The sequence below is a fragment of the Solanum verrucosum genome, unplaced genomic scaffold, assembly GCF_900185275.1.
Source record: "Solanum verrucosum unplaced genomic scaffold, falcon-dt-bn FXZP01000109.1, whole genome shotgun sequence".
Classification (NCBI taxonomy): domain Eukaryota; kingdom Viridiplantae; phylum Streptophyta; class Magnoliopsida; order Solanales; family Solanaceae; genus Solanum; species Solanum verrucosum.
The window spans coordinates 41,971-60,872 of record NW_026020594.1 but is presented as its reverse complement, the minus strand read 5'-3'; the positions used below and the strand labels follow the sequence as shown (position 1 = coordinate 60,872).

Genomic DNA, 18,902 nt, shown 5'->3' with positions numbered 1-18,902 from the left:
TTCCCATAATCAAGATAAATTATTTAATCTTGTGCTACAATCATACCGATGGGTAGTCCAATTTTTATTTTAGACTGTGAATAAATTTTTTTATACTTATAAGAATTGATGATTTAATCCTCTACATATAAACTAAAATTCTATACACTAAATTATTTACCATATAAGTAAACCGACACATAAATGAATATATGACCTATTAAATTTTTTATTAAAACTAAATAAAAAATTATTCCATGATAAACAATGTATCTAAATATATAGTTAATAGTATGTGTCCGAGGGATAATATTAGTAATAGAAATAATAGTGGGGGAGGAAAATTTTAAAACTATTTACCAAATAATAGGTGTATTTTTTTGTCCTTTTTCCAAACTTAAAAAAAGGTTTGACACATTCAATTTATTCTTTCCTCATGCCCTCTAAATTTATAGGTAGATTATAGACATCCATATTTTTCTAGGATTAAGTGAAGTGTGTAATGAATTGAATAAAGTAATTAATTCATAAAGAAAATATTGACTTGACTTTCATAATTAAAAAAGGAATTAGATTTAGATAATCTTCCTATTCATCTCTTTAAATCCAAAGACAAACTTGAAATGCTATAAAAACTTTGACATCTATCTCAAAATATATATTAAGTAGAGCTTATAGCATATTGCTCCAACTAATAAAGAGGGCTTTCATTTACTTTTTTTTTTTAATTGAAAAATGGAGCAAACAATTGAGAATGAAATTGTTGACTCAAATGGAAAGAATGTTGAGTGGTTTGAAGAGTCTCTTGAAGTAGATCTCAAATGGTCTTTAGCTATAAACAGGTAATTTAACACTTGTAAAGTACATAAAGATTTTAATTAATTTGTAGAATAAAAAAAAAGTGTAACCATCAAATGTTGTAGTGTCTTGTACAAAGCAACCACCAAGTTTCAAGATGTGATACTTTTAGACACAAAGCACTTTGGAAAGGTTAGTCGGCTACTGAAATTTTGTATGTTGCCTTTTTTTAGAATTTTGTAAGAAATTAATAATTTGTGTGTAATGTGTATATATGATTTTTTATGTAGGTTTTGGTGATAGATGGAAAAATGCAGAGTGCTGAAAAAGATGAGTTTATATACCATGAAAGCTTGATTCATCCTGCTCTCTTACTTCATGACAAGTATACTACTTATCTCATTTTATGTCTCTGGCTAGTGTACATTGTTTTTGCTTTTTTTATTTTTAATTTGATGTTCGATACTCGATGAAAGTGCAAGAGGAGGGAGGAGGGGTGAATTGCCTTTTTAAAAAATAAAAAATAAAAAAATTGTTATGTTTTTTTTTAAAAAAAAATTCTAGTCGATTAATAGGTTCTAGTAGTTGACTATATGATACACACTTACAAAAATTTAAAAAGTATTGAACTGAAAATGCTAAAGTAGAATTGATACAAGATATTATTATATTGATTGGGATCCATAGTGGATTTAGTTCAGACCCATTGGATTGAAAAAGTGTTTGTGACGATCCAAAAACTCAAATTGTGATAGCGCCTACCAAAATCCACAGGCAGGTAAGCCAATTTATAGCCCCAAACGGCAAGTAACAGGGCCAATTGGCTGAAACCTTTAAATCAACAAAAAATAACAACAAAATATGAAAATAAACAACGGAACAGAAGAAACGATATAAATATCTAATTCCATGACCTAGTGGGCGATGGTACAAAGCTACTAAAAATGAGTACAAACTTCAAATAAGCAAAATAAGTACAAACTTGTCTCGACACAAACGTTTTATTTGCAACAGTACTATGATCTTGTTCAACACAAAATAGGCAAAAAAAATTATTTACCTTTTATGTTATTTTTATTTATTTATATCTTGTAACTAAATAGAGTCCACAATATAATAGTTGTGGTGATTAGAGCTACTTCATTTCTTCTTCTTGTGTAGCCTTGAAGGCTATTGTTCTCATTTGTTTAAAGAGTTTAAACTTCATGTTCACAAGAGAAGAAACCTTAGCATGATCTTTTTTTCACCTGCTATTAGATAGATAGTTGTTAGACTTTGCTATATTGAAAATGCAAAAAGATCAGGTGGGGTGAATTGCCTTCTTTTTATTTTCTACTTGACTACTACTATATGAAACACACCTATAGAAACTACAAAGTAGTACAAAAACTGAAAATGCTAAAATCAAATTGACACAAGATATATTTATACTGATCGATCGAGATCCATAGTAAATTTTAGTCCAATATATCCCCTTAAATTAAATTGTAAGGATGTCCTCCTTTAGTTCTTGAATAATAAATAATTTTCTCTTATCTCTTTTTCGAGTAAACTATTATATCACTAGACAGACATCCTATTTATTGTTGGGGTTTATTTGCCCTGATTTCTTATCATAAATAGGTTTTCCTTTTAGGAAAAAAGTTTTAATATTTTACTAGTCCTTTTCTTGTAGGAAAAGTTTAGGACTCTATAAATATAGGTTTGTTCCTTCTAACTTAATTAGCATTCACAATGTAGTCTTAAGGGCTTTTGGTTAAGGGGGAGAGTTTGTGGGTCACAAGCTTGATACGTTATCACTTGTGTGAACCTCCCATGCATTTCGAGTGAATTGGTTGAAGTTATTTCTCTCTATATTTTGTACTCTCATGTTTATATGGTGGATTGCTCATCTCCTTTGTGGACGTAGGTCGATTGACCGAACCACGTTAAATCTTTGTGTCTTTGTATATTTCTCGTTTGTCTTCTTACTCATGGTCTTTCGAGGTTTGCTTTGCTAACTTCCGCATTACACCTGCTTATTTCGGTCCTAACATTTATCCCATTACATATAACCCTTGGTAATTTTAATTTGTTTTTCATTTTTCTACTCCATTAACATTGTTTTTTTTTTGTTGAATTGTTTTATTTTGGATATAATATAATAATGATCAGTCCAAGAAGAGTGTTTATCATGGTGGGAGGAGAAGGGTCAGCTGCAAGAGAGGCTCTTAAACATGACAGCATTCACAAAGTTGTCATCTCTGATATTGATCAAGTAATTATATCTCTTCTATTTCTTGTTTGTTCTTTCCCAATTGTATCTATACTGATATTTGATGTTTTTAAATCTTATTTAGATGTTACGAATAAAATTAAGCAAAAAAGATATTAGTAATATCAAAAAGAGGAATATATTTATTAACTAATTTTAATTGAAAAATAGAGAGAATATGAATGTAAAAACAAAGAAGAAGAAGAAGGCAAACACCAACCGTCTTTTTCTTATAAAGTTAGGACCATAACTGAAGGACACCCATTTAGACACAATTTTTTTCTTTTAAATATTTATATTTGAAATTTTCTGAGTGCATAACACTAATCCATGGACGACCAGTGGAGTTCATAAAAGAAAGCAAAGAAAGGTCCGCGACAAAGTTGTCCCCTCTCTCCATATCTCTACTTACTGGCTGGGTGCAGATAACACTGTAATAATAACAAAGCCAGATAAAATACTATTCGTTCAGAATTGATTCAGATGGTGAGGACCCACGGAAAAATCCACCTTATTCATGCTTCGCACAACAACTTGCCCGGTCAATATTATATGTCTATGCTAAACTTGGTGATAATTAACATAAATATATATTTATTTTTTATCTTTTATACATAATATATTTTTTTATAAAATATTATTACACAATATTTAAGTATAATTATTATAGAAATGTAATTCTACATAGAATGTCCCATTATAATTAATAGGTAGAATATTATTATATAAAGAAGTAAAAAAACGAAAATTTAGTCTGAGAAAATTCAAATCGTTATAATGAAATAATGATATTACACAATTTAACTTGTGATTAAGCACTCAATCTCCTAAAGTATACAATGAATAATATTTGTGTATTTTCAGGAAGTTGTGAATATTTGCCGTAAACATCTTATGGCAAATCAAGAAGCTTTTGCCGATTGTAGGCTTCATGTCATCATCAATGATGCTAAGTAAGCCTAAAACCATCTAATATCTATCTTTGTCAATTAGAATATATTGCAAAGTATCGAAAATACCTCTAAATTTGGTGTGAATTAGTTTTGTCTCTATTTGACTAGCTGAACTTAAAAACACCCTCGATCTGCTGCATGGCATAGCAAGTAGTTTCAAATTCTTGTATAATCATGTGACTTTTAATAAATAAGTGAGGAAATTGTTGCAACAGTGTCGAATTTAGGGATGTATTTCACCAAGATCAGAGTGTATCTAAGTTCAATTAGTCAAATAAATAAGTATTTTTAAGACTGTCAATAATTCAGACATGAAACTAATAATTTGCATCAAGTTTAAAAATGTTTCCGATTTTTCTATCAATCTTTAAATATTCTAATTATATCTTGTGCATTAGGGTGGAGCTGGAGAAGAGTGATGAGTATAAGTATGATGTGATAGTTGGAGACTTATGTGATCCAAGGGAAGGAGGGCCTTGCAATCATCTTTACCTCAAATCTTTTTACCAACATATTATTAAGCCCAAACTTGATCACAATGGCATCTTTGTAACTCAGGTTAATTAACTTCTTTAAACCATATTCTTAACAAGTAATTTAACTTAATTAATTATATATTGCCACTTGTTCTTGCAGGCTGGTTTTGCTGGAGTTCTCTCACATCAGGCCTTCTTCTCATCAGTTTACAATACTGCTAAACAAGTCTTCAACCGTAAACGCTATTCTCTCCGTTTCAATTTGTCATGAAAATAAAATCCCTCTCTTCTTTCATGAAAACACAAATTTATTCCCATAATTTTTTTAAAATTATTTTTCGTTATACTATAAATCTTCTCATATTTATTTATCCTTGTTATGCAATATTACTACACCAAATATTTATAAATCGTCATGCAGATGTTATAGCTTACACCGCTCATGTTCCATCTTTGGCTGATACACGTGGATGGGTTTTGGTTAGTCAATTAAAACCTCATAATAAATTAGTACTCTATCCCTTAATTAATTAAATTCATAATCAGTGGCTTAATTATCCTACAGGCTTCAGATCAACCATTGAAACTAGATGCTGAGGTGATTAACAACAGGATTAAAGAGAGGATTAAAGGATCAGATTTGCAATTTATTGATGCTGCTTTCATGCTTGCTTTTACCGTTATGAACAAGACTGTTCATACAACGTAAGTCTCAATCAATACTTCCACTTTACTTTATATATATTTTTTTGATAAATCGAATGTCATATTTTAATCCCTAAATCTGTAATTTTGGATGATAATCGGATCGAAATCTATATTTGAAGGTCAAGAACGTACACACAAATTATAATGATTAAATATTATTAGTTTTTATATGCTAAAAGACTTGCTTGTAATGATAATTGAAATGAATTGGAAAATAAATGAACATAAAAGAAAAGGAATTCTTACTAATTAAGCAATTCTTGACGAAGTTGTTGCTGGAAAATAGAGAAGAAAAACACTTTCAATCACCTCTTTTTTTGAAAGATAAGTAAAGGAAACGATTCTTCTTTACTTTACTCTACTTGTGTACATAATAAATCTAACTCACTCATTTTTATTTTGTTCTAAATTAAATATATACTAATTCTTTCGAATTTTTTGAAAATTCAAATTCTCCATAAAGGAAAGTGGTCTTGATCATATATACCAAATGTTGAAAAATAGGAAAAGGAGAAACACTCTTAAATCATTCAATTTAATTTTTTAAGACAAGTAAAGGAAATGATTCTTCTTTATTTTTCTTAACTTGCTTACATAATCAATCACTCTTTGAATACAAGTGAACTTCTATCTACTTGGGTTTTTTTGTCTTTTTCTATCTTCTTGACTTATATTTTATATCTAGGGATTTATAGAACCATCCTAGTAGTTAGGTTATGCATCATATATTCAACAATACATGTATTCAACTTACACTAATATCCTAAATACATGAATTAATTAAATTCATGCATCACGTGCACAAATCAAAAACTCTTTTTTTTTTTTTTAAAAAAAAGAACAAGGTTGATCACATTTCAACAATTGCTTTGTAGTCCGATAGAAAAAGAAAAAGCCTTGTTTATACGAATTTGGTAGTGGTGAGACAAAATTGAGATGAGTTATAAGAGAAGGGAAGGTCTATTTTTATAGTCTAAGACACTATGTAATGTCTTTGCGCATTTTAAATCCCTTAATAATGATCATTATCTACACGTTAAAACTATTACATACTTGGATGTATAATTGCGGAGTGAATCCCAACGATGCCTTATAAGTACATTATTATTAATCCTATAACTAATAGTTTAGTCAAAACACTTCCCAATTTGCTAATATAATTTTTAATCTTTTTATTATTTACTCATCATCAACCAGACATCAAAAAATATTTTTCATCACTTAAATGTGTATTTGTTAAAAATATTCAAAGGTTATATTACTTTACTAATTTGTTTACTTGGATGCTTTAGTTGTATTTTAATTTAGTGATTTGACAATATAAATAATTCAAATCTAGGAGTACTTAATCTTTTGACTCATTGTTGACAACATAATTATTTTTTTAATACAAATTGCAATAAATATGTATATTTGATTTTTTTTACTTTCCTTGTTGCAGGCTCATGAATGAGACTAATGTTTTGACAGAAGAGAATGAGAAGTCCCTCCATGGCCATTGATTGCTTGCTGCTGACAACTACCAATAAAGTCTAAAAATTCAGTTTAGTTTCTATGAACTATATATATTTTTATGCGTAACAGACATTAGCGGTAATATTTATTGTCGCAACTAAGTTAATACTCTTGTATTCAGAGTCACTAAAATTTTTAGTGATATTTATATAGAGTGTTGGTCATATTATATCATTATTACTAAGTAGAATATATTGACAATTATATTATTGCCGCAAAATCCTTTATTTGTTACACTGTATCCATGTAAAATACACAAAATATTTACACATTACATAAGCGATCTTTTCAGCGTTTAGAATTTTCCTATAGCAAACCCCAAGTCATATAGGACTTGCTTGGACTTGGGATGAGCTGACTGAGGAAAGAGAATGACCATCGCCAGAACGTATTGGATGAAATAGTGATAACAACAATAAAATTAGAGATCATCATTCTACACATATTGTAATAATACTAGTGCCATAGCCTATCTAAATATATTGTGGATCATTCTAAGGCAAAACATATTAATATCATATATCATTTTATTAGAAATCATGTTGAAAATATTAATTTTTTATTAGAATTTATGGATTCTAAAAATTAATTAGCTGATAAATTTACAAAATCCCTACTTGAAGAAAAAATGTTTCCTTTGCAATTGTCTCAATATTACTTCTTACATTTAGCAGGTCGAGGTGACTTAAACTTGAAGGCAAACGAATAGGTAAAGACTATTCTTCAGTGGTTTGATACAAGTCGATACTTTCTTGTCCGAAAATAAGTGTTATTTTAGCTTATTGCATATCCATTAAAAAATTAATTACTCCTTTTGTTTTATATTATTTGCTCCCTTATAGATATACATCCTTTTTAGAAAATCTTAATTAGAGGTATATTTTATTAAATTAATTTTAGTGTTGTTTTAGAACTTTAAATTTGATTATTACTATTTTATGTAGTCATTTAATACTATGGTTAATATTAATTTTTTTAAAATAAAATTATCTTGATTTGTTAAAATGGACAAATAAAATGAACATTTATTTTTGGCATAGGGGCCCAGTAAAATGAAACCGAGGGAGTAAATTGGCATGGATTCCTTCTTGAATTTATCTAAAAAAATTGTATACATGCTTAAATTAACATAGCGATCTATAATATACCTTTACTATTTAAAAGTGAATTTATTTACTCTCTAAAATTGACGTGACAAAATAATTTTAAAAAATAATAATATGTGCATTAGATAAAAATTAAAGTTAAAAAAATATAATCAAAATCAAAATCCTCCTTACAATCCAGCCCCAATGTCTCTTTTTTCTTCACACGCCACCCTCCTCCTCCTCCTCCTCCTCTTTTTCTTCTTCTTCTCAATTCTCTATAACTTAATTTCTTCATAAATTCTATTTTTATTCTTACTGATTTCACCACATCCATCATATTCGGTCTCTCTTTTATTTCACTCTAATAAAGAGATCTCTCACCTTGTCAAAAAATCAACTTAATTTCTCATAAATTCTATTTTTATTCTTACCAGTTTCACCACATCCATCATATCCGGTCTCTCTTTTATTTCACTCTAATAAAGAGATCTCTCACCTTGTCACAAAAATCAACTTAATTTCTTCATAAATTCTATTTTTATTTTTAGCGGTTTCACCACATCCATCATATCCGGTCTCTCTTTTACTTCACTCTAATAAAGAGATCTCTCACCTTGTCAAAAAATCAATGAAGAAAGGTTGAAGAAATTGGTGGTGATGTCAGCTTTGTTGGTGATTGGTAACACTGATTGTTGAATTTTAAAAGATATAGTGAAGGATTTGTTGGTGGTGGATGGAGGGTGGAAAAAAGGGAAATTGAAGGTGGTGAAGAAGAAGAAATCGATATTGATAATAGTGGTGGTGATATTTGATGGTGAGTTTGTATGTTTATATTGTGATAATGTGATTTTGGTGATGAGTGTTGATTGTTATGGTGGTTCTTTACAATTTGTGTAGAGACGATGGTGATGGTATGGATTTCGATAGTAGATTTGATTGTAGGTGGTGAAATTGACGATTATTTTGTTTTTTGATGTTGAAATATATGAATTTGGTACTGACAGTGGCAATAGGGGTTCGATGGTGGTGTTCAGTGAAGAAGAAGTAATTCGATAACATAGAGCATTGTATTTTCTAAATCTGACTTGGCATCTGATATGACATTGAGATGACATTGATGTGGTGCGATTGTAATACATCTCCCAGCGTGAGAGTGGTGTTGTATGTCTTAGGGTGTTATTGAGTTCACTTTTGAATAATAAATGAGCATAATAGATCATCGTGATAATTTAAGTGTAAGTGATTTTTTAGAACAAGTTCAAGAGAGAATTTATGCATTTTTCCTAAAAATATATGTACAAAGTTTTGAAACATAAACAATACTTGATAAATACTAGTACAAATTAATTTTCGTGTAGAAAATTAGAGCTTTTGTGTGTAGATTATTTATTACATCATGCCTTTTAATTTATTTGTCTTAGTTTTTATTTGGACAGTCAAAGAATATTTACTTTGATCATAAAAAATTAGGATTGTTTAGAGGCGATTTAGAGTTGGTCGAGATTGAATAGGCAGTGTAATACTTCATGTATAGCCAACATATACTTCATTTATAATTAAGCTATATTCAACTTTTTGAGCATATCATAATGTATAGTCAGTGTATATCTTATGTATAGGTAAGCCATATATATTGTATAGTCAATGTATACTCTTTAGGACTTTTGGCTATATTTTTTTTATGTAAATAAAAATATGATTATATTTGTTGTAAACTAATTATTTATTGTATATAATTGAAACTATCCCTATACATTTATTGTGCCCTCTTTTAACCATCTCATTAACTAATATCCGTTGTATTTTTTTTGTAAGAATATTCAATATTAGATAAATTCTAGGCAAAGTACATTTCATTAACTAATTAATTTGCTTGGCTTGATTTGGAGTACGAGGATTAAACTAACTAATATTTGGTGTGAATTTGACAGACGGAGAATCTTTAATCTTTTTGAGATAAATTTACATATTTAGAAACTAAATCAAAAATATTATAAGTCACACTAGTTAATGATTCAAAATATCCAGAACTCTCCCCCAACAATAATTACCCATGAATTTACATTCTACGGATCAAAAAATAGATTCAAGGAGTTAAAATCCTACCTTTAGCCTCAACAATGGTGAAAAACCATCAAGAACACACATGGGGTCGTCTCCTAGCTCTCAAGAATGAAACTTGTAGAAAATAACGATTTTGGAGTTTATTTCCGACTTAATTCGCGACTGGCCCGCTATGGTGGCCCCGCCCTGGCGAAAATAATCCCGCCCTGGCGACTTGCACGGAACCAGTGAGTCGATTTAAGAGTTTCAAACCCCCATTTCACAACACACCTTCATCCCATAACACTCAGAAACTACCTGTTCCCGCTAAGATTAATTTCGGGTGTTCTACTCGCCCGAATTCAATTCTGTAAAGTCGTACGGTATCCTTAACGTCTTAGCTATCCATTCATGCGATCAAATTCATTATTAGATCTCTCAATTGTTACCAGATTTTCCTAGACTCACATGACTCCGATTTCATCCAATTTTGGACTAGGCAAGGAAATCCCACGTTACTACGGAATTTTTTTTTGACCCAAACTTTTTTCCCGTTGGCTTTTGTTTAACGACTGAAACATGTCGTTACTTATATCAAGTCTCGTCTTTGAGTTTCATCAAGTCTAAACTCTGACATGCCTTGAAGTAGGGGACATTTGTAGACATCAAAATTTTATGAGAGTCTACAACAAAAATAATTTTTAGAGGCAATAAATATGCACATTAACAAAGAGTGTTAAAACTTTTACCGACATTAGTTAATTGTCATTGAATCCAATGTCACTATAAGCTTTAGGGACATTTACAAAGAGTATTATTTGCCTCTAAATAAAAATATTTAGCAACAATTAATTAAGCTATTGTCGTTAATTAATTGACGCTAAAGATACTTTTGGTGTAGTGTGCGTTCAAAGTTCAATTTCAGTTGAAACTCTATAAGACGTGTTCAATCCTAGTTAGAACTCTCTACTCAATAAATTGTATTATATTCACTTGAAAAAACATTTCGAAAAATCCACAAATTCAGGAAATATTTATAAAGATGAGATCAGGCAGTGGTCATACTCTTCTTGACAACTATGTGATTCAAGAAGATCCACAAAATCCTCTTTACATGGAGATCAAATAAATCACAAGAAGGTTTAAATTATCCTACGTTTGAGAAATACACTACTAATGACTCTCAAATCAGAGAGAAATATTAGATGAGAAAACTTAAGGAATAAATAGATTTGTACCCAAAATGTTTATTAATAAAATTATGTTTCTTCGAATCCTGAATCCACCACTGAATGAAACTCCAATACAAATATCAATATCGAAAAAAATATTAAATAAACATTATTTTGGGAATGACAGGAAAAAACTCTTTTTTGTCATCCCCTCCCCCTGTTACTCCTGAGAGAAGCAGAAAAAAGTACATTAATAGGAGTTCGAAACTTAAATCAGCCACAAAAAGATAAAAGTGACCAAAATAAATCACTATTCTAGTAAGTAACTAAAATAGGTTTGGTGGAAGAAAAAATTCCGTTTTATGCAATATTCCAAACGTTTTTCGTTAATCTCATAACGTGTATATTTTAATATATAACAGAACTTTTTTACACCTTGTAAAACGAGAGGTAAAACAGAACTATTTCTTACACTTTGTAAAGTGTAAATTTTTCTTACACTTTGTAAAGTGGAAGAAAATTTTACATTTCAAGAAAGGTTACTTTCGCGAAATTCAGAATGATGTGTCTCTTTTTATATATATATATATATATATATATATATATATATATGCATCAAATTTTACATTTCAAAAGTTGAAATTCCGAATCATGCTTTTTGGAGAATTTGAAATTAAATTTTAAATCATAATTTCAAATTGCATATTCAATCATTAATTATAAATCATGACTTCATATCGTATGTCCAAACACAAGCTAGACACCATCACATCTATGTTTGTACTGATGAAATAGTGTGGTGTAGATTGTTGCTCGCGAGCCAGTGGAACCCGAATGATGTTGTTTGAGAGAATATTATTTTTATAATTAATTTTAATTTACCTAAAGGAATTCTATAAATCTTTCATATATATTTGACTAATCCTTTGATTCTTGGAGTAAAAGATTTTGGACTCTTATAGATTGAGATTCGGTATTTCTTCTCACTTTACGTTATACACAATGTACAGATAAAATAACTTTTCTTAAAGTGTAAGAAAAACTTTCACTTTACAAAGTGTAAGAAAAACTTCTACTTTACAAAGTGTAAGAAAAACTTCCACTTTACAAAGTGTAAGAAATAGTTCCATTTTACAAGGTATAAAAAATAGTTCCGTTATATATTAAAATATACACGTTATGAGAATAACGGAAAACGCTTAGAATATTGTATAAAACGAAATTTTTTCTTCCATTAAATCTATTTTAGTTACTTACTAGAATAGTGATTTATTTTGATCACTTTTATTTTTTTGTGGCTTATTTAAATTCCAGACGACTCCATTAATAGAGTGGAAGAGTATAAGAGCGCACGTGGGGTGAGTTATAGAAGCAAGGCAAGTGGTGCACGTGCGGTTCTGTCTCTCTTTCTAGTTTTTCCAACTTAAATAAATGCCCCACCCTCACCCAATGCATTATTTTTTTATTAACTTTTCATTCGATATTCGATATTCGATATTCATATCAAAGCGATTATTTTAGATTTGCACCACATAAGACCTCATTCAAGAAAAAACGCTCTCTATCAAAAAATATTCAGATATAAAACTTGAACCCGTGTCCTCTGAGAAGGAATAGCCCAACCACATTTATTCCTTCTTACTTCTCTTTTTTTTAAAAAAAAATTCCCAAGTCTCTTCATGCATTATTTTTACCCAAGCTAGTTGTAAAAACGCAATGTCAAAGGTAAAATGTAGCAAGTGTATATAAATTAATTTAAAATCCACTAAATTAAATAAGTTTTAATAAAAAAAATTAAACTCAACCCCATAAAACTCAATTCTGATAAATTTAGGAGCTCAACCTAGAGCCCATTTGGATAGGTCTAGTTTATAACTTAGGGGAACTGTCGCATGTCACTCAAAAATAGCTTATTTACGCTTCATAGCTATAATTTGCTAATTACGATTTGTAGCTACATGTTATAGGGAGGAGAGTGGCGAGCGAGATTAGGAGAGCGAGGAGAGTGGCGAGCGAGAGAGGGCAGAGAGTGGGAGAGAGGTGAATTGTATATGTATATCGATTAGTTGATTGTATATATATAACTGGTATACATATGTATTTGTATATCTGGCGAGCGAGATTGGGAGAGGGAGGATAGAGACGAGCGAGAATGGGAGAGGGAGGAGAGAGAGGAGAGAGGCGAGCGAGAGAGGGCAATAACTTGTATAATCCGCATCTCATTTGTATAATTCGCGGGTACGTTTGTATAATTCGCGTGTTTTTATATAATTGAGTAATACAAAGTCATGACTTATACAAATATGATAAAACTCGAAATAACGAATTGATACAAACATAAACATATGAACTTTAAATAGTTATACAAATTATTTTATACAAAGTACATTATATATATTATACAAAATCCGAAAACTACACGTTTATACAAACTTTAAAAAGTTATACAAAAAAAAAGATTGAGTGTATGTGGTGATAAAACTGAAAAAACCAAAGGAAATCATCATCATATACAAATACAAATCAAACGAAGAATTGTTAGTTGTGAATTATACAAATGTGGCGAATTATACAAATTCGAAGTCAGCCCATGTAATTAATGGTTAATGTTAATCGTGAGTGATAATTATAGCAAACTATAGCTATATGATGACTAATTAAGTAGTATAAGTTTGTTTAACCGCGTAATTTTCCCTATAACTTATGACGTATAAGTTAAAAGTCACGCGAAGTCAAGATTTCAAACAAATGGCTTTTGATTTTTTAAATTTATTATTATTTTTACCTAAAATAAATATTTAAGAATATTTTTATGTTTTATCAAAACACTACAAAATTACTTTAAAATTATTTTAGTTAAATAACATCTAAAATAAGTCAATTCAAACAAATTCCAAGTCGATGCTATAATTACTCCAAACAAGTTAACTCTTTTGCTTTTTCTAGGATTGGAAATTCGAGATCCCAAACATTAACTCAACTAGGTACGTACATCTTTGTATATCTTTATTTTTTTTGCTTAGAAAAAGTTCGAACAATAAGGGTATGCTTGTTATGAAAGAAAAATATTTTTATAATAAATAAATAATTTTCTTATTTATTTTTGATAAAATGTATTGTTTAAAAATATTTTATACATAGGCATACACTATGGGGATGAGTGCGGGGTGACGGCGGTGAGTGCTATGAGGGTGGGATGAAGATGGGTATGTGAAAGAATGGGGAATGAGGAGACGACAATTAATATGATATATCATTTAGAATATTTGTTTTCTTTATTTTTATTAAAAAAATATTTTTTCTCATTTAAACTTAATTCAAATGTGAATATATAGTATATTTTGGTGAAAATTTCATATATGACATATATTAGACTAATATTTTCAAGTTATAGCAGTAGAATTAAACTTTCAAGTTGTAACAATAAAATATTTCAGGTTGTAACAGTTTCTTAAAAAATAGCTTTTTTTAAATAATTGTAAAATAAAAAAATTGAAAAAAATAAAAAAATAAAATAATTCGTTTCTGAAAAAAAAAGGTAAAAAAACGGAAATAAATGTGTTAATTAAATTTGAATTGATTGAAGATAATTACTAATAATCATAAATTAAGGAAATTCAAACTAATTAAGAATATTTAGTTTCCTTATTTCACTCTAATTTGTTAAAATTAATTAAAAATTCTGATTTCATCCATTTTCTTTCACGTTTCTCTCTCTTCAATTTTTTTCTATAAATCTTGTCACTCTCATCTAATTCATATTCGCTTTTATTCAATAATCTTTATTTTCTGAACGGCATCTTATTAGTATTAATAAAACATAGTGGTAGATGGGATCCTTCAGGTTAGTGTTCTTTGCGATTTTTTATTTGTATTGTATTACAAATCAAACGTTCAAAAAAATTATGAACAGTGATTCTGAAAAAAAATAATTCAGATTTTGTTTGTGAATAATAGTTTTAATTATGGCATTTTTGGTATGAATATTCACTTTTGAAATTACATAAAATTTGTTTGAATTTGGTATAGATTTTTGTTTGAACATTCATTTTTTGTATGTTTCTGGTTAAAAAATTACATAAAATTTATTTGAATTTGGTATATTGGTTATACCATGTTGGTACGATTTTAGAATTATATTTGAATGAATTTCGTATACTATTTGTCTAATAAATGACAATTAATAGTTAAAAGTGGTATTATTTTGGTATTATAGTGGCATGATTCTGCTGTGAAAAAGTGACGACTTATGTAATGAAATAGGTATAGTTTTGGCATGAAATAGGTATGAAAAATGTGCATAATAATTATCTGAAATTTGTATACTGATTTTAGATTTTTTGTTGTGTATAATAATTTGAATTATGGTGTTTTTAAAAAAATGTATAATGTTATATTTTGGTATGAACATTGAATTTGTTCATTATTTGTCTGACGCATTTTTTTTTGGTATATTTTTGGTTAAAAAAATAGATAATTTTTTCTTTGGAATTTGTATACTTATACTACCAAGCATGTATGACAATCGATAATGTTTTCGTACAATTTTTGGTTTGATTGGATTTTTTTTTTGGCATTATATTGTAATGAATATTGAGAATAATAATGTAATGAATTTGGTATACTGTTTATTAAAGAAATGAAAATTAATATTTCTAAGTTGGAATTATTTTGGTATTCTAGTGGCATGATCCTGATATGAATACTTGATAACTTTTGGCATGAAATATGTAAGAAATGTGTGAATAAGAATTGTATGAAATTTGTATACTGATATAACATATGTGTTTTTACTTTTGTATTCTGTAATAACACATGAAATTGTTTTAAAATAACATATGTATTTAAAGTTTTGTATGAATTTTGTAAGCATAAAAATGTTATGAAATTTGTATATTGATATAACATATGTATAAAAGTTATTTGTACTTTTTATGATATAATATTGACACAATAATTTATGATGAAACAGAAAAATATGCAATTCAAAAAGTGTCGGAGCAGAAATTATTGTCGCATGGTTCAAAAAGAACTATACGGAGATCACAACTTGTAAATGATTTGCTGATGTGAAATTCAAGAGGTTTAAGATTACAAGCAGTACATGTCGTCGGGAGGAACACAATAGGAAGACATGCTCAAATTACCCTTCTGAAAAAAAGACATAATTTATTTTTATTTTTATTTGGTTGTTTTATGGTGGCAAACTCATGTTTTGATTTATTTTGTCTTTTAAGTTAATGAATTATAATTTCAGAATACTTATTATGTGTGCTAGTTAGTCATTTGTGTATTCAGTGTTTCTCAAATGTATACTAAAAAAATAGGTAATGTTTGTATGCGATTGATATTGACTGGAAAAATTAAGTCAAATCTTAGTATGAAATTGGTATACATTTGGTATCCAACTAACGTCCCAGTGGTAAAATTGAAAAAAAAAACATGTAATTGAGATTTCAACTGAAATAGGCAACGTAAAACTAGTTAATATTGTATCCAATTTGTATAAATTTAGTATTGAATTGATATCCCATTGGAAAATTGAAAAATCAACTTGTGGTTGAGATTTCAATCAAATTAGATAACCTAAACAAGCTAATGTTGTATTCAATTGGTATCCAACAAATATCCCAATTGAAAATGAAAAAAATAAACTGTAACTGATATTTCAATCAAATTAGACAATCTAAAAGAAGTTAATATTTTGTCCAATTTATATACACTTGGTATCCAACTTGAAATTTTAGAACAAAGACAAAATATAAAAATGTATAAAATTAGTATCCAACGAGTATAAATCCGAGAAAAATAAATCTGGTTGTAAAAAAATGCATATTATATATTGTTGTCAGAAATTGTAGCAAAAGAAATATACATCACCCAAAAATCAAAACATGTAATTAAAGTCTAAACTGCAATAATTAATACAAGTTCTATATTTCCTCTCTCTTCAATTTATATTCCGTATTCAAGTGTGATTTTTTTAAATCATATTTAAGCTAAACTTAAGAAATCCTTATTAAAGATTTTATGATCTCATATTATCCATATATATCAACAAATTTCAGAATTAAATATACTTATTTCACCAACAAAATAATATTTTAGATATAGAAAAACACACCAAAAACAAGTTCAAAATTTACGTAAAACGGTTTTTTCTTCTCAAGAAATCAAGTTTTAGATTAATTAAAATAAAAAACGAAATCAAATTTTCAAAATATAGAATTCTTAATTCTAAAAAAATCAGATTAAAAAAAAAACAATATCAAAATTTAAAATTAAAAAAAAATCAAGAAAAGCAAAAAAAAAAAAGATTAAAGAGAGAGAAAATTACATGTTAAAATATACGGTGATAAATTTATTTTTTTTAAAAAAATTAAAGGCCCCAATAGTCATTAATAAATAAAAGTTATTTGAATAAGTTAAAAAATCCCTTAAAAGGTGTAATAGATAATTACAAATTGATTCTTTCTCATTAATATTATTTCTCTCACCTATTAATTATATAAAAGGAACTGCAATCAATATAATTAAATAATTAATAATATAAAAATATAAAAAGATTAATCATTTAATAAAGTAAATTTTAATTGATTTTTAAATAAAGTTAAATTTAATTGATATGTTATAACCCGTAATTAAACTGTTATAAGTAAGAATTTTTTAAGAGTAGGTTTAAAACTCGTAATATTGTCTCTTAAATGTGTATATGGTGTGATTTTTCCTATATTTTGTATTAAATAAGCAAAAGGTCTCTTATAAAATTGCCTAGAACAAAAATTTGTTGAACCAATTAATTTTCATAAATATAGTCACGCTTAATAAACTTACAATATCAAACAATTCTAGTTTGACAATTACTGAGACCTATTATTCCTCTCAAACAACCATGTTTTTTCATTAAGAAATATTGTGGTTGTGGACTTGTGGTATTGCTAAATGAATATTTTGCTAATCATGATTGAAATTATTTCATTAGTTAACTCAACCTACCAAGAAGTGTTATAATATTTGATTTATCCTTCTTTCTTTAATATTCCATTTGTTTAAATTTATATGTTTTATTCTTCTTAAACATTGCATATGACATATTTGTTTAACACTATAAAATTTAAAATAAAAATTAGTAGATTATATAATTTTTAATGTAACGTCGCAAGACACAAAAAAATAATCTAATATCTAAATAAACGATGAAACATAAAGAATAGAATATGTTTGAAAAGTAACATGGTAATTGAATAGTGTAATTATCCATATAGTGAATTTTAAGGAGGGTGGGTTAATAATTAAGAGTGGGAAGGTCAGGATTAGCATAATGGTTAAAGTGACTCCATATTATATATGCACTTGATAATTAAGTATTGCGTGAGTTTGACATAAACATCTCCCACTTTAAATCCTCAGTAAAATAATTACAATATTTTGGTGTCTATAGTTACCAGAATCAATTCATATTTAATTATATAAAAAGTTTATCGTGCTAACTTTTTTTAGAAATTTGCAATGTTACACACTTGAAAATTTTGAAAGAGTAAAGTAAAAAAACAAAAGAAAAATTGATTGACACACAAAAAGTGTTACCGATAACCCACTTGGAGGGGTGTGACAGATAAAAATAAGATTTAAATTTCTATCTTTGCTTAGAGAGGTACACCCAATCATTATCATATTATTATATGCTACTTTTAACGTAGGTTCACGCCCCTATATTTTATAAAAAATTAAAAAATATATAACACTACTATATATAGTCTAGAGAGGGAGCATGAGTTCACATGAACCCATGGAACCCCCTCTAGATACGCCTCTGACTTACATAGGAAAGAAGACTATCCTTAATGGATTATTCCAGAGAAATATGAGAATTTTTCATGGTAGATCCAAGAATATAATAGATTTACATAGAAAGT

General features: G+C 28.2%; 1 protein-coding gene across 1 annotated transcript; it reads left to right on the top strand.

Annotated features, from left to right (window-relative positions):
* Positions 1-694: 694 nt before the first annotated feature.
* Positions 695-6,714, top strand: LOC125811296 (thermospermine synthase ACAULIS5-like). The gene is made up of 10 exons (XM_049490802.1): positions 695-821; positions 903-969; positions 1,068-1,162; positions 2,932-3,034; positions 3,896-3,984; positions 4,383-4,542; positions 4,621-4,696; positions 4,882-4,940; positions 5,026-5,165; positions 6,610-6,714. Exons 1-10 carry the CDS (start codon positions 715-717, stop codon positions 6,668-6,670), a joined length of 957 nt encoding a protein of 318 aa, XP_049346759.1. The 5' UTR covers positions 695-714; the 3' UTR covers positions 6,671-6,714.
* The last annotated feature ends 12,188 nt before the right edge of the window (positions 6,715-18,902 follow it).